This window comes from Podarcis cretensis, assembly GCF_951804945.1.
Source record: "Podarcis cretensis genome assembly, chromosome: 15".
NCBI classification, from domain to species: Eukaryota; Metazoa; Chordata; class Lepidosauria; order Squamata; family Lacertidae; genus Podarcis; species Podarcis cretensis.
Window position 1 is genome coordinate 4,593,990 of NC_137185.1, and position 17,993 is coordinate 4,611,982.

The 17,993-nt window shown below is 44.8% G+C and overlaps 1 protein-coding gene across 2 annotated transcripts in view; it reads left to right on the forward strand.

Moving 5' to 3' along the window:
* The window catches only part of CLTC (clathrin heavy chain), an 80,533-nt gene that overhangs the window by 41,387 nt on the left and 21,153 nt on the right, over window positions 1-17,993 (forward strand). For both annotated transcript variants that reach the window (XM_079955365.1, XM_079955366.1), the window contains exons 7-15: window positions 2,724-2,921; window positions 4,109-4,309; window positions 5,160-5,312; window positions 6,731-6,853; window positions 11,407-11,544; window positions 12,373-12,537; window positions 12,698-12,878; window positions 13,975-14,138; window positions 16,732-16,857. In XM_079955365.1, coding sequence (XP_079811491.1) covers window positions 2,724-2,921; window positions 4,109-4,309; window positions 5,160-5,312; window positions 6,731-6,853; window positions 11,407-11,544; window positions 12,373-12,537; window positions 12,698-12,878; window positions 13,975-14,138; window positions 16,732-16,857 — 1,449 coding nt within the window. The remainder of the gene's footprint in view (window positions 1-2,723; window positions 2,922-4,108; window positions 4,310-5,159; window positions 5,313-6,730; window positions 6,854-11,406; window positions 11,545-12,372; window positions 12,538-12,697; window positions 12,879-13,974; window positions 14,139-16,731; window positions 16,858-17,993) is intronic.

Below are 17,993 nucleotides of genomic sequence, written 5' to 3' on the forward strand. Positions count from 1 at the left end.
AGGAGAAATTTGGAAACAATCAGTATTTTTTAAATGACAATCCCCATACCAGCTTGCATAACATTAGCAAACTGTGCTGCCTGCGCGCTGGCTCTGGGTGCCGCCGGGAGTGCTGAGTTACAGCCCTGACCAGCTGTCACATTGTGAATACTCTAGTCTGCAGAGTGCGTTTTTTGCATGCTTACTGAGGTTTGGAATGCTATGCAAATCTGATCTGACCCGGATGTCAGGCCTCCATCTGGGATCCCAATGCCCCTTGGTAAACCATGTAAATAAATGCATGTACTGTATTTTTCGCTCTATAAGACGCACCAGACCACAAGACGCACCTAGTTTTTGGAGGAGGAAAACAAGGGAAAAAATATTCTGAATCTCAGAAGCCAGAACAGCAAGAGGGATTGCTGCGCAGTGAAAGCAGCAATCCCTCTTGCTGTTCTGGCTTCTGGGATAGCTGTGCAGCCTGCATTCGCTCCATAAGATGCACACACATTTCCCCTTACTTTTTAGGAGGGAAAAAGTGAGTCTTATAGAGCAAAAAATACGGTATATATAAATATGGCGTCCAGATTTGTGGCATGATGTCCTTCTGAGCTGACTGGGAGTATATGATTCATTGCTGTTGGCAGAAGAGTCTTTGCTCTTCTCTTCTTCCCTTTGGGCCTCGAAAGCCTAAAAGGCCAGTGACTCATTCCCTTCACGCAGGGGAAGAAGGAGCCCTTCCTCAATGCAGAGCATCTCTATATATACGCACAGAAGAAGCAGTGCAATTCTGAACGGCACCATTTCAGAGAGCAAGCGAAGAAGGCATTGGTTTGAATGCTTCCTGTATGAAGTGAAATACCTATCAGGGAGAGAGATTCTTCTCCCCACCCTTGCCTCTCCTTTCTGCTAGCTTTCTGGGCTTGCCGATCAGAAGGTCGGCAGTTCGAATCCGCGTAACGGGGTGAGCTCCCATTGCTCTGTCCCAGCTTCTGTCAACCTAGCAGTTCGAAAGCACGTCAAAGTGCAAGTAGATAAATAGGTGCCTCTGTCACAGGAAGGTAAACAGTGTTTCCATGCGCTCTGGCTTCTTTCACGGTGTCCCATTATGCCAGAAGTGGTTTAGTCATGTTGGCCACATGACCTGGAAAGCTGTCTGTGGACAAACACCAGCTCCCTTGGCTTGAAGTGAGATGAGTGCAGCAACCCCATAGTCACCTTTGACTGGACTTAACCATCCAGGGGTCCTTTACCTTTAAAAGCCTTTTACTGTTAAAGGGTCTAGAAATCAAGTAGTTGAGGGAGCTGGGAATGTTCAACCTAGAGAAGAGGGAACTCAGAGGGGATAGGAGAGCCATCTTCAAATACCTTAAATGCTGTCACATGGAAGATTGAGCAAGGGTGTTATCTCCTGCTCCGGAGGGTAGGACCTGAAGCAATGACTTCAAGTTCCAAGAAAGGAGATGGTGGAATAACTTCCAGACGGCAGTTTGATAGTGGAACAGACTTCCTTGGAAGATGGCGGAATTTTCTTTATTGGAGGTTTTTAAGCATGTTTTGGATGGCCATCTGTCAGGGATTCTTAGCTGCAATTCCTGCATTGCTTGTCAATATCCTACTTAAAATTGGTGCTCAGAACTGGACACAGTACCCCAGGTATGCTCTAACCAAGGCAGAATGGAGTGGTTCTATTACTTTCCTTGATCCGGACACTACTGTTGATGCAGCCTAGAATAGCATTAGCTTTTTTTGCTGCTGCATCACACTGTTGACTCGTGCTAAGCTTGTGGTCTGTTAAGACCCTCATATCCCCTTTGCGTGTAGCTGTCAATCCTGGTGTCCCATATCTTATATTTGTGTAGCTGATTATTCTTGCCTATGTATAGGAACTTAACATTTGTCCGTATTGAAATTAATTTTGTTAGTTTGGGCCCAGTTCTCCAAAAGGTGGTCTTGAATTCTGATTCTGTCTTCTGAAGTATTAGCTACCTGTCAGGGAACTGACATCGGAGCCAGAGGTGGAGGCAAGGCTCTCAAGCGATGCTGGAGAGGGGCCCAGCAGGGAGAGAGGGAGCTCATCGGCTGGGGAAGGAAATCAGCGTAACACCAGGGATAGAGGAGGGCAGATGGGAGAATCGGCGAGGGGGCTCCAAGACTCTTCGCTGGAGACCAGCGGGGAGAGCACGGGTCCTCCGCTACCCACACCCACCCTGCGCAGAAGACTTCCGCGCAGGGAAAGTAGGCGTAGACTTGGCGTCAAAGAACTTCTTTGCTGGAAGAAGTTCAAGAAACGCCCACTGACGGATTCTGCTAGCGACTGAACAGCCACGAAGTGAAGGGCTGTCCAGCCAGAACAGGTTTAACCAGGCTACCTAGCCAGGAGTGGCGGTAACTTACGCACGAGCAACCCCTTATAACCATTACACTACCCTTTCCAGTTTGGTGCCATCTGCAAATTTAATGAGCATCCCCTCAATTCCTTCATCAGTCATTTTTAAAGATGTTTAACAACAATGGGTCCAGGACAGAACCCTGTGGCACCCCGCTTGCCACTCCCCGCCCCCCCCCCCCAGGAGAAGGAACCATTAGTGAGCACTCATTGGGTTTGGTCAGTCAACCAGCTACAAACTCACCTAGCAGTAACATCACCCAGCCCATATTTTACCAGCTTCTGTGCGAAATTGTCATGGGGGACTTTGTCGAAAGCCTTACTGAAATCTCTCTATCTTATATTTCCAATGCAGGTTTTGTCTGTGTGCGTGGAAGAAGAGAACATCATCCCATATATCACCAACGTGCTGCAGAACCCTGACCTGGCTCTCCGAATGGCCGTTCGTAACAACCTTGCTGGTGCCGAAGAGCTCTTTGCCCGGAAATTCAATGCGCTTTTTGCCCAGGGGAGCTACTCGGAAGCAGCGAAGGTGGCGGCAAACGCCCCAAAGGTATAGAGAAATGGCTTTTAAGCCACCCAGACTTTGGGGCCCCTTGAGCACAGAATCACTCACACAGGGTGTGATGCTGTGGTCACTGCTGGCTGCATGCTTTCTTCACATTGGCTTGTCTCCCAACCCCTGGAGGTGCTCTATTAGATATCAGCTTGAGTTATTCCGGGCTGCCACTTCGGGATTTAGGATGACAGACTACACCCTTTCTATTATACACCAGCAGGTAGGAGTCACGCTCCTCTAGCAATTGGGGCTAAATCTGTGCAGCTGAATGAAGTTGCAGAGGAACATGGCTAGCCCATCCTAAACAGAATCACAATAGTCCAGATGTCTTCGGTTTACAACTCCCATCATGCATCTCTGTTGGCAGATGCAGGGGCTGATGGGAGTTGAGGTCCAGCAAAAAAAACAACCTGCCTACAACCCTGGGCTACTGAGTCCACCTGCGTGAATGCCACCTCTTCCTTTGCTTTTGAAAGCCCACCTTTTCTGTGAATCCTTTGGCAAAACTCTGCCATTCACTTGCTGTACTGTAACCTGAGGCAACCACACACAGCCCTGTCTCAACACCCTTCCCCATCCTCTTGTTTCCCTAGTGGATGCTCTTCGGGGCAGAGATCTGTCCTCCTCTTCTTTTAAAAGTGCTGTGCAAATAGTAACTTTTAAAAAAAAAAACCTTGTGTACTCTGCCTGTTTTTCAGAAGAAATTAAAGGTGGATAACAATCAAAAGCAGTAAACAATATTTTTTGTAAAAAAATACAAAAAACCAACCACAATTCATCTGAACCATAAATGGAAAGTAGCTATAAACAGACGCGTGTTTTTTCTTTTTGTTCTAACTGGAGAGAGTTATAAGCGTGTCCAGTTGGGGGAACTGGGACTGTGAGGTAGTATGAATCTGTGTGGCAATAACTCACTGTTTGTGGGATTTTATGAACAGCACGTTGTCTGGGAACGATTCCCATTTACCATTGCAAAAACCCAAAATGAAAAGTCAGCTGGAATAGCAAGTTCCACTAACTGGATTGTGCCTGGTTCACTAGAGCAGTTCTGTGTCTGCTGATAGGTTGGAAAATGAGGGCACATGTCCATAACTTTAATCTTAAGGTCAGGTAAAATAGTGAAAAATTACGCCCCCTAAAGGACAAGTGATGCATTTTATTTACCCCTCTCTCTTCCAAAGGGGATCTTGCGTACCCCAGACACCATCCGCCGCTTCCAAAGTGTCCCAGCACAGGCAGGTCAGACCTCTCCGCTGCTCCAGTATTTTGGTATCCTGCTAGACCAAGGCCAGCTGAACAAGTACGAGTCGCTCGAACTCTGCCGGCCGGTGCTCCAGCAAGGACGCAAGCAGCTCCTGGAGAAATGGCTGAAGGAAGACAAGGTAAAGCACGTCTTTTTGAAGGACTTGGGGGGCGGTGTGACTTAGGAGGTTACCAGTCACCAAATCCATCATTTCTGCAGACTGAATTCAGTGGCTCTGTTGTGCATTGAGCCCAAATAGCAGCTGTCCGTAAATGAGGGCGTTGAGGTTGCTCTTAAGGGGCTGGTGAACTACAGATCCATGCTGTGGCAAATATCAAAATTAATAGTGCCACATTGCATATAAAGCAACCTTGTCTTCAGATTGCTGGTTACAGAAAACTGTGTTCATTTGCCAGGACCTTCCCAGATAAACTCAGGGCACTGGATTCTCTACCCCTTCATTTCCCCAAAGCCTTCTGGATCTGTGCCCTATAGAACTGTTTGACCTCTACTGGCTCTTTTGTCTCCAGTTATAAGCTGTGCATTTTGGTTTGCCTCCTTTCTTCGCTCGTTATTTTAAATACTTATAAACTGCTTACTTTAAAAAAATCCTGTTAATATCCAGTTGTTTTGATTTATTACCTGCCCTTCATCCTAAGTTCCCCAGGCAGGCCACAACAATTTAAAATGTGACATCCTTTTCTCACAATGGTAATTTGTTGTAACCCATTTGGAGTCGGGAACCCCAATTGGTCCCCCACTATCCTTTACCCACCCCTGTTTCGTATGACTCACAGGACCCAAGGTGGCTGGCAGGCAGTGGTGTGTGTGTGTGTGTGTGTGTGTGTGTGGTCATAGGTGCGCAAGAGACCCTCTGAGTTTCTTCTCCAGCCATTCCATCTTGCACATTTCGCAGCTCTGCCCTTGTCATTTTGCTTCTCTTTTCTAACCTGTTTAAATGTTCGTTTTTGTTTCTGCGGGGGAAACAGCTGGAATGCTCCGAAGAACTGGGGGACCTGGTGAAATCTGTGGACCCAACACTGGCTCTGAGCGTCTACCTAAGGGCTAACGTTCCCAGCAAAGTGATCCAGTGTTTTGCTGAAACGGGACAAGTTCAGAAGATTGTGCTGTATGCAAAGAAGGTGATTTGCTGTTGGGCTGGAACCAGGGGGGCACTGGAGTTCATGTTGGGGTGCTCGCTTTGCCAACCCTGCTTGGGCTCTGCTGACTGGCAGCAGCGACCAATGGAGTGAGGTTACCTGGTGATTCCCTTTGGCCATTCCCAGCACCCTCAGAGCTTAGGTGGATTTTCACCTTTGGTAGGACTACTTCAGTGTCACCCCAGTGATAGGATGCTGTCCTCAGGGTGGCCTATCTAGCAGAGAAATTATTTATCCTTGCCCCAGACAGTTTAGTCTTGTGAGCCTTTTATTTCAACAACTCTTCATTTTATGGCATAGTGCTGCTGGTTAATTTTTATTTCAACTACTGTGAACTGTTTCAAAGTGTCTGTGTCCATTTTTTAATAGCTAAAAACTAAGTAACTTTTATTGCCTTGGAAAGAGAGAAGGAGTGGGTTCTGATACAGCGGGGGTGCCCGGAGCCCCACGCTGCTCAGAAAACTTCAGAGAGGTTTGTCTGCGCTTCAACAATGTCTGCGGCTAAACAGGAAGTCTGATGATGAAGTGAACATTCATGAGAGCCCACCAAAGTTGTTGTTGAGCTTTTTTCACCCCAGGACATATACTTCTGACTTTGGACATAACTGTGATACAGCATGCACGAGTGATCAGAAGCTAGCTGTGGAAGTCAGAACCACAAGATGAACCGGCAACACCAGCAGAGCTTGCCTGTTTGGGTGGCTGTAGTGATTTAATAGTGGAAGCTATCTTACACCAATCAGATTACTGGTCCAGCTAACTCAGTTTTGTCGATGCTGACTTGGCAGTGGCTCTCCAGGGTTTCAGGCAGAGTACCGGGAGATGCCACTGGGGTTTGAGCCAGGGACCTACTGCATGCAGAGCACTCCTGAGCTACGGACCTTCCTCGCGGAACTTGGCTGAAGCCCTTTCCAGGAGGTGCGCCAGAGGAGACGAGCCCTTCTGATGTAGAAGCTTAGGCTGAGTGGTTTGCTTTCTAGTTTATGTATCAAATATATTAGGTCGTTTCCTTTCTTTTGGAAAAAAGCACAAAGCACATCTTGCAAAAAAAAGGCAAAAGCAAACAGTAATGAACAAAGCAGCATCCGGAATCAATAAACAAGACCTTTAAAGCCTAAAATGGGATTGGTGACATTCCTATAAAAGACCAACTGTGCTGGAAATAGTCCTTGGCATATGAGGAAATAGCAGTAGGAGGCTGGTCTAGAGGGTCTTCCCTGCACCTCCGAGGCTCAGTTTTGGGGTAGCATTTCAGGGGTATGTAATAGAACTTGAGCTTCCAGCAATAGATCTATAGATCTTAAGAACTGGTTGGAAGTTGCCAGGATAGCTGGCTCTTTAAAAAGTTCACAAAATATCTCTCTGTACGTGTGTGTGTGTGTGTGTGTGTGTGTGTGTAGGTTGGCTACACTCCTGACTGGATCTTCCTCCTGAGGAATGTGATGCGCATCAGCCCAGACCAAGGACAGCAGTTTGCCCAAATGCTGGTTCAGGATGAGGAACCTCTTGCAGATATCACCCAAGTAAGTAAAACTTGAACATGAAGAAAAAAGGAGATGCCCTTTTTTTCCTTTTTTTTTTCTTCTAGAGACCTGAAAATACCGATTGCCCCTCCAGAAAGGTGTTTGCGTCAATTTTTATTTATTTATTTAAAATAATTTTTATTAATTTTCCAATTTTAAAACAAAACAACAACAACATAAGAACATCAACAAATACAAACAAACACACAAATATACTTTCTTAACCTCATTTTCATAAACCTCCTTTCTCGGACTTCCCCATACCTCACCCTTTTTGCATCCTTATTTTACCGTTTTTCAGCAACCCTTTTTACCAATTAAATTTAAATTTATTATCTTTCTCAATTTCCCCTTAAATCATCAAACAGTTTCAGCTGTAATTCTGCATCTTCCTTCCCCTTGACATTTTAGCACTCCTCAATTTTGTAACAGTTCTTAAGATATACTTTAAACTTCTTCCAATCTTCCTCCACCGTCTCTTTCTCTTGGTCACGGATTCTGCCAGTCATTTCTGCCAGTCGCATAAAGTCAATCACTTTCGTCTGCCATTCTTCCAGTGTGGGTAATTCTTGTGTCTTCCAGTACTTTGCTAGAAGAATCCTTGCTGCTGTAGTAGCGTACATAAAACAAGTTTTATCCTTCCTTGACACCAATTGGCCGACCATGCCCAAGAGAAATGCCTCCGGTTTCTTATGAAAAGTACATTTAAGTACCTTCTTAATTTCATTATAAATCATTTCCCAAAAGGCTTTAATCTTTGGGCAGGTCCACCAAAGGTGAAAGAAGGTACCTTCAGTCTCATTACATTTCCAACATTTATTATTGGGCAGATGATAAATCTTCGCAAGCTTGACTGGGGTCACGTACCACCTGTAAATCATTTTCATAATATTTTCTCTTAGGGCATTACATGCCGTAAATTTAATACCGGTGGTCCATAACTGTTCCCAGTCAGCAAACATAATGTCATGACCTATGTCCTGTGCCCATTTAATCATAGCTGACTTAACTGTCTCATCTATTGTATTCCACCTCAGCAGCAGATTATACATTCTTGATAAATTCTTAGTATTGGGTTCTAACAATTCTGTTTCTAATTTCGATTTCTCCACCTGGAAGCCAATTTTCCTGTCTTGTTTAAAGGTCTCCATTATTTGATAATAATGGAGCCAGTCTCGTATCTTGGACTTTATTTTCTCAAAACTCTGTAATTTGAATTTGCCACTTTCTTGTTCTAAAATTTCAAAATATTTTGGCCATTTGGATTCCATATTTAGTTTCTTCACCTCCTTAGCCTCCATTGGTGATAACCACCTGGGAGTTTTATTTTCCAGCAAGTCCTTATATCGAATCCACACATTATATAATGCTTTCCTAACAATATGGTTTTTGAAACCCTTGTGAACTTTGACCTTGTCATACCATATATATGCATGCCAACCAAACCTATTGTCGAATCCTTCCAAGTCCAGAATGTCTGCATTCTCAAGAAGTAGCCAATCTTTCAACCAGCAGAAAGCTGCCGATTCATAGTACAGTCTTAAGTCCAGCAGGGCAAACCCCCCTCTTTCTTTTGCATCAGTAAGTATCTTAAATTTTATTCTGGGCTTTTTGCCCTGCCAGACAAATTTAGATATATCTTTCTGCCACTTCTTGAAACAATCTAGTTTATCCACAATCTGTAATGTCTGAAACAAAAATAACATTCTAGGCAATACATTCATTTTAATCACTGCGATTCGGCCTAACAAGGAAAGCTTCAAGTTCGACCATATTTCTAGATCTTTCTTTACCTCTGTCCAACATTTGTCATAGTTATCTTTAAATAAGTTGGATGTCATGTTAATCCCAAAATATTTTACTTTCTTTGCCACCATTAACCCAGTTTCATTTTGAAAACTCTCTCTTTCAACATTTGTTAGATTTTTTTCCAAAACTTTAGTTTTTTGTTTGTTTAGCTTAAATCCTGCCACCTGACCAAAGACTTGAATTAACTCTAAGACTCTTTTTGTACTAGTGTCTGGCTCTTGTAAAGTCAATACTAAATCATCTGCAAATGCCTTCAATTTATAATGTTTGGCTCCGACCTGAACTCCTTTTACCAGCTGGTCCCCCCTGATCATATTCAACAAAACCTCCAGGACTGATATAAAAAGTAATGGGGATATTGGGCACCCCTGCCGTGTCCCTTTTTCTATAGAAAGTTCATCAGTAACCACATTATTTACAATTAACTTTGCCTTTTGTTCAGAATATATTGCACCTATACCATTTTCAAACCTTTGGCCTACCCCCATCCCGTGGAGATTCTTCTTCATAAAGTTCCAAGAAATATTATCAAAGGCTTTCTCCGCGTCCACAAAAATTAAAACTGCCTTTGTGTTAATATTTACAGTCAGCAGTTCCATAATGTCAATTATGTTCCTTACATTGTCTGATAAATGTCTTCCTGGGAGAAAGCCTGCCTGATCCTTATGAATCTCCTCCACCAACACCTTCTTCAGTCTTTTTGCTAAAATGTCAGCAAATATTTTATAATCCACATTAAGTAACGATATAGGGCGATAGTTCTTGATCTGATTTTTTTTCAGTTTCAGTCTTTGGTATAAGTGTAATAAAAGCTTCTTTCCACGATTCAGGTGCCTTTTCCCCCTCTAATATTTCGTTACAAACCTCCTTAAGCGGCTGTATTAACCATTCCTTCAATGCTTTATAGTATCTGGAGGTTAGTCCGTCTGGTCCTGGAGATTTCCCTAGTTGCATACTTTGAATGGCACCCTCTATTTCTTGATCTGTTATTTTCTCATTTAGAACCAACATACTTTGTTGCGAATTTTTTTGTAATCCATGTTTCTTAAGAAAGTCTTCTATATCTCCTTCGTTTTCCGGCCCTTGAGCATATAATCTCCTGAAATAGCTCTGAAAACAGTTGCTGATCTCATTTGGTTTAAAAATGTTCTTTCAATCCACCTCCAAGCCTGTGACTGTGTTCAATTTCTGTCTCTTCTTCAATTGCCATGCTAAAAGTTTCCCACATTTGTCCGCTGATTCAAATGTCCTCTGTCTCATTTGCTTAATTTTCCATTCTATCTCCTGGTTCATCAGTTCCATATACTGCATCTGGTAAAACTTGATTTCTCTCAAAATCTCATGAGACTTTGGTTTAGACCTCAATTTCTTTTCTCCTTCTTTTATTTTTTCCAAAATCTTATCTTTCTTCTCATTTTGTTTCTTCCTCTTTAAAGAATTCTGTTGTATTAAGAAACCTCGCATCACGGCCTTGCTTGCATCCCAAATCACTCTTTTCTCAACATCTGTCCTCAGATTTATCTCAAAGTAGTCCTTCAAAGTTTTTTGGGCCTTTTTGTAAATCTCGACATCTCTAAACAGGGTGTCATTCATTCTCCATCTGAAGGAACCAGCTGTTGTTAATTTCATTTCCATCTTTACTGCGTTATGGTCGGAGCATGTCTTTGGGCAGATTTCCACTTTTTTTATCTTTGGAGCCATTCCACTAGTAGTCCAGATTTGATCTATTCTTGTCCATGTCATCTGAGCCTCAGAAAAGAATGTTCCCTCTCTCTCAAGAGGGTTTCTTATTCTCCAAATGTCGATCAGGTCCATATTTTCGGTCATTTCAAAGAAAGTCTTAGGTAGTCTCCCATCTTTAGAAACCACCTGTCTTTGTGCTTTGTCCATATTTGTAGAAACCACGCCATTCATATCTCCTAATAAGATCACCTTATAATCCAGATAATCCATTAATGTCTCATGCAATTTCTTATAAAATTCTGCCTTCCCATGTTTGCGTCAATTTTTAGATGAAAGGCATTGGAGTAAGAAATTCAAGGAATAACTTGGTTTGTCATTTTAAGAAGTGATTCTATGGCCAAAGCTTGTTTTCCACAAGCGTGATTCGAGATAAATCAAGGCTGTTGCGAAGATACCAAAGGCTGCATCTACAAATGAACACTGGAAACTAGGGTGGTTCTCCAGGTCTGATTGCAGCAATAGTTTATATACTTGGTGCTATAGTGTATATTAGCTCTTGTGGGAAAGTGGTCTTTAAACATGCAAAAGGTTAAAAAAAAATATGGAGTAAGTTCCTCAGTCCCTCCAGAACATTTTTTTTTTTTTTTTTTGCAATGACTTTGAGGTGGTATTTGTGGTTTCTAGGATCAGGTAAGAGACCCTGCCACAACCTATGTGGCTTTCCCAATGCTGCTGGCCTTCAAATCCCATCATTCCCAGCCAGCATGGCTGATGGTCAGGGATGACGGGAATTGTAGTCCCAACAGCTGGAGTACCACTCGTTCCAGCCCACCCTTTGCAAGGCCCTTGAGTGAGTAACAGCAGATTTGTGCTACATCAGTGTTAATGACTGGAAGCAGCTCCTTGAGAGCCTTGGGATATGGACAGCTTCTTCTGATTGAGATAACGCGTACAGTTAGTTAGGATTTTGCAGGGAACAAATTGTACAGTGCTTTATTCCCTACCTCAGGGCAGTTTTAAGTAGTGTGAGCTTTACAGCAAACCTTCTCTTCCCCCTCCAGATAGTGGATGTGTTCATGGAGTACAACCTGATTCAGCAATGCACAGCCTTTTTATTGGATGCCCTGAAAAACAACCGCCCATCGGAGGGACCTTTGCAAACCCGCTTGCTTGAAATGAACCTCATGCATGCCCCTCAGGTAGGTACTTTTTTGGGGGGTATGGAAACTTTGCAACCAGGTGGGTGTTCTGGACTAAAGCTCAGTAGCTCTGGGGCCGGCACCCTTGTTTCTGTGATTATATTCCCCATGTTGCGGTTCTGAAATGCAGCAGGAACAACCCAAACGGGGATTGAACTTGCACTTTATCCAGTAGTTGGTGGGTTGCTTCAAAGCAACCGCACCATCTAGATCAGGTGCGGGGAACTGTTGGGCCTCTGGGTGTTCCTGAACTACAACTCCCATCAGCCACAGCAAGCGTGGTCAGTAGCAAGGGATGAAGAGAGTTAAGGCTCCAGAAACCTTGTCTAAATACTCATCCCTTTCTTGATTTGTGGAATGAATATTTCTGCACCATGTATACCATTCTTGAGCCTCAACATGTGTTAACAATAGAAACTCAAAACAGTTCTTCAGTCTGGCGCTCTGATTTGTAAACAAAACATTAAGAAATATCAGAGGTGGCTGCATCAATCTGGTAAGACACAAAACACAATCCTCTGAAAATGGGGGCTGTGGTTGTGGTGTTGTTCTAAAGCTGTGAATGGGCAGCCCTGGTGAGCCTTCTTAAGTGAGAAATTCAGAGCAGACGCCACATAGAAATGCCTGGAATATCCCTACTTCTCCAAGCAGGCTGCTTTTACGCCTGACGACGGATGCTCTGAGCACATGGGAGGAAATATATTTGAGGCTTGCTGTACCACGTCACTGGCTTTCCTTATAGCCTCTTAAAAGTTTACACCTGGTGGCAAAGCCGTAGGCGTAGAACGAAGCCTCCCTTTTGACTGCCAAATCTCCCTTTCCTTCCAGGTTGCTGATGCCATCCTAGGAAACCAGATGTTCACCCACTACGACCGAGCCCACATTGCCCAGCTGTGCGAGAAAGCTGGCCTCCTCCAGAGAGCCCTGGAACACTTCACCGACTTGTATGACATCAAGCGGGCCGTTGTCCACACTCACCTTCTCAACCCTGAGGTACGGTGTCCCAAACCAGCTGTATTTTGAAATGAGTCTGTCCATCACTGATTCCTCCAGTTCAGGTCCTCTGCTTTGGGTGCTTGCTGTGTGCAAATGGGACTTAGAACATCACCATGGGTTAGATAATTTTTTTTGACTGCCTGCTTTTAACCTGCAGTGGTTGGTGAACTACTTTGGCTCCCTCTCGGTGGAAGACTCCCTCGAATGCCTCCGAGCGATGCTCTCGGCTAACATCCGCCAGAACTTGCAGATATGCGTCCAGGTTGCTTCAAAGTACCATGAGCAGCTTTCGACCCAGTCCCTCATTGAACTCTTCGAATCTTTCAAGAGTTTTGAAGGTAAGGCAACAGGGCCACCTCAGGCTCTTCGCCACAGGGATGAGGAACCTATTTCAGCCTGGGGGGCTATATCCCCTCCTGGGGGGCTGCTTGCTTAGTGGTGTCCAGGGCCAGAGGCAAAAGTGCACGGAGGAATGAATGTAAAGGTTTCCTTTAGTGCAGTAAGGTGCGCCAATGTGGTGCTGTGATCGGGGTGTCTGACTAGGACCTGGGAGAGGAGGCTTCGTGTCCCTGCTCAGCCATGAAACTCACCAGGCGATGGGCCAATCACTCCATCTCAGCCTAACTAACTTCCCTCACAGAGTTGTTATGAGGATGAAATTGGGAGGGAGAGAATCGGGTACACCACATTGAGCTGCTTGGAGGAAAAGTTGGGATATGAATGTAATAAATAAAACAAAACTACACATACACACACCTCTATCCTCCAACTGACTGAGTAATAATAATAAAAAAAATTATTTATACCCCGCCCTCCCCAGCCAAGACCGGGCTCAGGGCGTGTTGAAAAGGCCCTGCTCTGGTTGAGGCTAATCTGACTTCCTTAGGGCCTGGGACCTCTAGCGTGTTGCTATTTATGGACCTTAAGGTCCTCCGTGGGGCATACTGGGAGAGGCGGTCCTGTAGGTACAAGGGTCCTAGGCCGTGAAGGGCTTTATAGGTCAAAAGCAGCACCAGTAAGAGGCACTATCAGAGTTCAAGGGCAGGCTAAATTCACTTGAGGAGGGTTGTGTGAAGCAGAGCTGGTGAAGAATGTGAGGGGGTGTGGCTGGAGTGAAATGGGGCTTGGAGCCTAAGGACAGACGGGGCGTGTGGGTCTGCAGAAATGAGCCTAGTGCACAAAGGTAAAACTTAGGATGCTTTCTCTGCCCACCCCTGGCATGTGGCCCAGATGAGAATGTGGTCTCAGTCTGAAAGGTTCCTTCTCCCTTGCCCTACACGGAAGTCTGCAAGAACTTTCCTTGTACACAGAGACTAGTCTTCCCACAGTCCTGCAAGAACTTGTATTACACAGACTGGTCGTACAATTGCTCCACTTGATTCCCAAGGTATTGACATTTACTTTTAAAGTGTCTTCTTCACTTCCCCCACTTAGGTCTCTTTTATTTCCTGGGCTCCATCGTCAACTTCAGCCAGGACCCAGACGTGCACTTCAAATACATCCAGGCTGCTTGCAAGACAGGCCAGATTAAAGAGGTGGAAAGAATTTGCAGGGAAAGCAACTGCTATGACCCAGAGCGGGTGAAGAACTTCCTCAAGGTAAAAAAAGATAGGAGAATCCTCTGCGCTCTCACCTCAGCTCCCCATAGCGAGGCCAGCTTATCATCGGCTTGTGGTTTTTAATTCTAATTTTGGTGGTGGAGGCCATTGGAAATAACAGCACAGCTCAGGCCATTGATAAATCTCTTGGAATATAAGCGGTCTTTGATTCCTTAAAAGAACATGTGCATTTTGTTGAAAACATTCCTGCATTGCAGGGGTTTGGACTGGGTAACCCTCGGGGGTCCCTTCCAGCCACAGTTCTGTGATTCTGCGATATTGCCACCACCTGAAGCTACAGCTAAGTATTGATTTTGGCAATTTGGCAGAGTAAAGGGCTAAATCACAGGCGAAGGAGCTGTTGAACAGTGGAACAGTCTCAGGAGGTGGTGGACTCCCTCCTTGAAGGTTTTTAAGCAGAGCTTGGCTGGCCATCTGTCACAGATACTTGAGTTCATTGCAGCGGGTTGGACCAGATGACACTTGGGGTCCCTTCCAGCTCTGCAATTCTGTGGTTCCATGACCTGTGGCCCTCCAGTTGTTGCTGGTGCAGAACTCCCATCAGCCCCTGCCAGTAGGGCCATTGATCCAGGGTGATGGGAGTTGGGAGTCCAGTAACACCTGGAGGGCCAGAGGTTCCCCGCTCCTGGCCCTGAACCAAAGTTGCTCAACACTTTTGGCAGCTCTGGTTAGCCATATCCATCTGCTTCAATAGGTCTCCTCTGAATAGGGCTAACATGGGGGACAGTCCTTAGGGAGGAATAGATCTTGTTAGTGGGGATGGTGTGGGGAGCTAGAGCAAAGGAAGAGGCTTTGGGACCCTTGTAAAGTAATCTAGCAGTTGTCTTTGGAGTTAGCTTATAAGCAGCGGTTTTGAGTTGCGTGTATGTGTTTGTGAGTCAACCATTTCCTGATCAGTCTGTTGTCTTTTGTGCTGATCCTTGTGTCTGTGGGATGTTCAGGACATGTACCAGGTAAACCTTCCAGTATAGAAGTCTCCCCGGTCTGTTAACTCCTTCAGTGTCCACTTTTAGCGTAGAGGCTTGTATCCTGGGATTAGCAGCCTTGGAAAAACTGTGTGTGTGGTGGCTTAATTTTCCTTTTAGAACACAATCCTTTCTTGTGCGTGCGTGTGTGACCTTGACACCTTGCTTTCAAATGTCATTCACAGAGAAGAACGCTACCTATCATTTCATTACTGGGAGTCAGAGAGTTGGATTCAACGAAATCCTGCACAGGGTGGACCCATTGAAATTAACGAATCAAGCTAGTCATTCCTATTAATGTCAGTGGGTCTACTCCCATGGTTTCCAACGTGGGGCATACGGCCCACAGGGGGGCAATTTAATTTTTAAGGGGGGCATTTTAGAAACTTGTTTAGACCAAGTTAATGGCCTTTTAGGCTTCCTCCACGTGAATAGGAGTTCACTTTTTGAATAATAACTATATGTCACTGGGTGGGGGGGTGGCAATCAGGATTTTAGAGATGCTTAGGTGAGGCATGGCCCAAAAAAAAAAAAAAGGTTGGGAACCACCTACTCTGAGGAGCGGTAGCATTTCATACCCACACATAACAAATTGCAACAGCTGTGTAGGGTTTCTTGTGCTGGGGCGATAGCGACTCTTGTAAGTTGGCCACTTTTTCCAAGTTGCTTCTGCTGTGTATTTGGGTTGCATGTTGTCCTTGGATTGCTTCCCTCATCCTCAGCTGGGGAAGAGTTGCTAAGGTCCCCACAATGGGTTTAGTTCAAGAGGATTGTTGCCCTTGTAAAACTTGGCAAGGAAGAGGATGGGGACAGAACTAGAATGAGGTGGCTGTTGTTGGCTCTGGCGCCACCTGCTGTTGGTCTTCCCACCAGTCCCAATGGGCACCAACCTGCTCCGTAAGCAGATCCTGTTTTAAGAGACTGGATTAGAAGACACTGCGTTCAGATCAAGGTGTTCTTGCAATACATGCTGATGGGCCCAAACAGGAGGATGGAGGCAAGCAAGAATCCAGTCTCTCCAATTTGCAAGAGCTTCCTCCATTTGGCTACCCGGAAATTATTCACTTGCCTGAGGGGATCAGGCAGACAAGACTTGGAAGTGCAAGGTGAAAGGGCTCAAGTACTCTAAGCACGCCACCCTTCGGTATTAACGCAAGCCTTAATCTGTATTAGCAGCCGCAATCTCAGAGTTGATCCTGCGCACTGTGTAACTTGTAGCAGTTGGCAAATGCTGAGGCCTAGTCTAGGCTTGTAATCCTTTTGGCGTCTTGTGCATTTTGTAAAACTGCCTGCAAAGCGTGAAGCTGTGGCTGTAAATTTGATGACTGGTTTTTTTTTAAAAAAAACAAACCACAAAATTAATAAATAGGGAGCTTGGAGCAGGATAAGACCTTGGGACATGTATGGTTGTAAAGAAGAACCAAGTCTGTAAATAAACTCATTAGATTAAATTTGGATAGAAACCTGTCTGTCCCTAGGGTGTATAGATGCCTTCATCTCGCCAAACTTGCTTTTCACAGCACAGTTACAGCCCTCTTCAGGAAAGCAGTGGGGGAAGGAGTTCATTCAAACCTTGATTTCTCTCCCATCCACCCCTTTTTTTGCAGGAAGCAAAACTGACAGACCAGCTCCCACTGATCATCGTTTGCGACCGCTTTGACTTTGTGCACGATCTAGTGCTGTACTTGTACAGGAACAACCTCCAAAAATACATTGAGATCTATGTGCAGAAGGTAAGGAGCAGGTGGTTATAACTCCTGAAAAGGAGAACCATCAGACCTTCCGGGATAAGCCACCTTGGCTCACTGGCCGCTTTTTGTCACAAACTGACGCAGTCAAGAAATGGTGGTGTTCACATAAACTTCAGCTCAGTCAATGAGATCATCTAGCTCATCGGTCGCTCCCCCCGAGTTGATGAGGCTTATCTGATTGAAAACAAGAAATGGAGTCTTTAGTGTCATCAGCCCAGTTCTGGGGAATACAGTGGAACCTCGGGTTACATACGCTTCAGGTTACATACGCTTCATGTTACAGACTCCGCTAACCCAGAAATAGTGCTTTAGGTTAACAGTTTCAGGTTAAGAACGGACATCCGGAACGAATTAAGTACTTAACCCGAGGTACCACCTGCTGAAAACTTTCCCATATGCAGACAATTAAGAATATTATTTATTTCATTCATTACATTGATACCCCACTTTTCCTCCAAAGAGCTCAAGGTAGTTCTCCCCCTCCTCATTTCCCCCCCGGCAACCAGGCCATAGTCCAGCACGATAACCATGCCAGTGCATGCATCTTTCCACAATAATTAACTGATGTCTTAATACGGCTTTTATTGTATGTTTTTTAATGTATCATTGCCGTAGGCCGCTTTGATGCATATTTTTAAAATGAAATAACAGTATGTATTTTTTTAAATAAACAAACAGCGCTCTGGCTTTAATCTCATTGGGCTGCTGTCTAGGATTTCTAGTCTGTACAGACTCTAACCTTGAAAACTTGTAGTAAACTGGCTTCAAATCCCTCTTATACATTGGTGCCCCGCAAGACGAACGCCTCGCAAGACGGAAAACCCGCTAGACGAAAGGGTTTTCCGTTTTGGAGGCGCTTCGCAAAACGAATTTCCCTATGGGCTTGCTTTGCAAGACGAAATGTCTTGCGAGTTCCTGCGGTTTTTTCCCCCTTTCCCCCCCTTTTCCTAAGCCGCTTATCAGCTGATCCGCTGATAAGCCGCTTAACAGCTGATCCGCTAAAAGCTGCTAATCCGTTAAACTGTCAATGGGCTTGCTTCGCAAGACGAAAAAACCGCTAGACGAAGAGCCTCATGGAACGGATTAATTTCATCTTGCGAGGCACCACTGTATAGTGA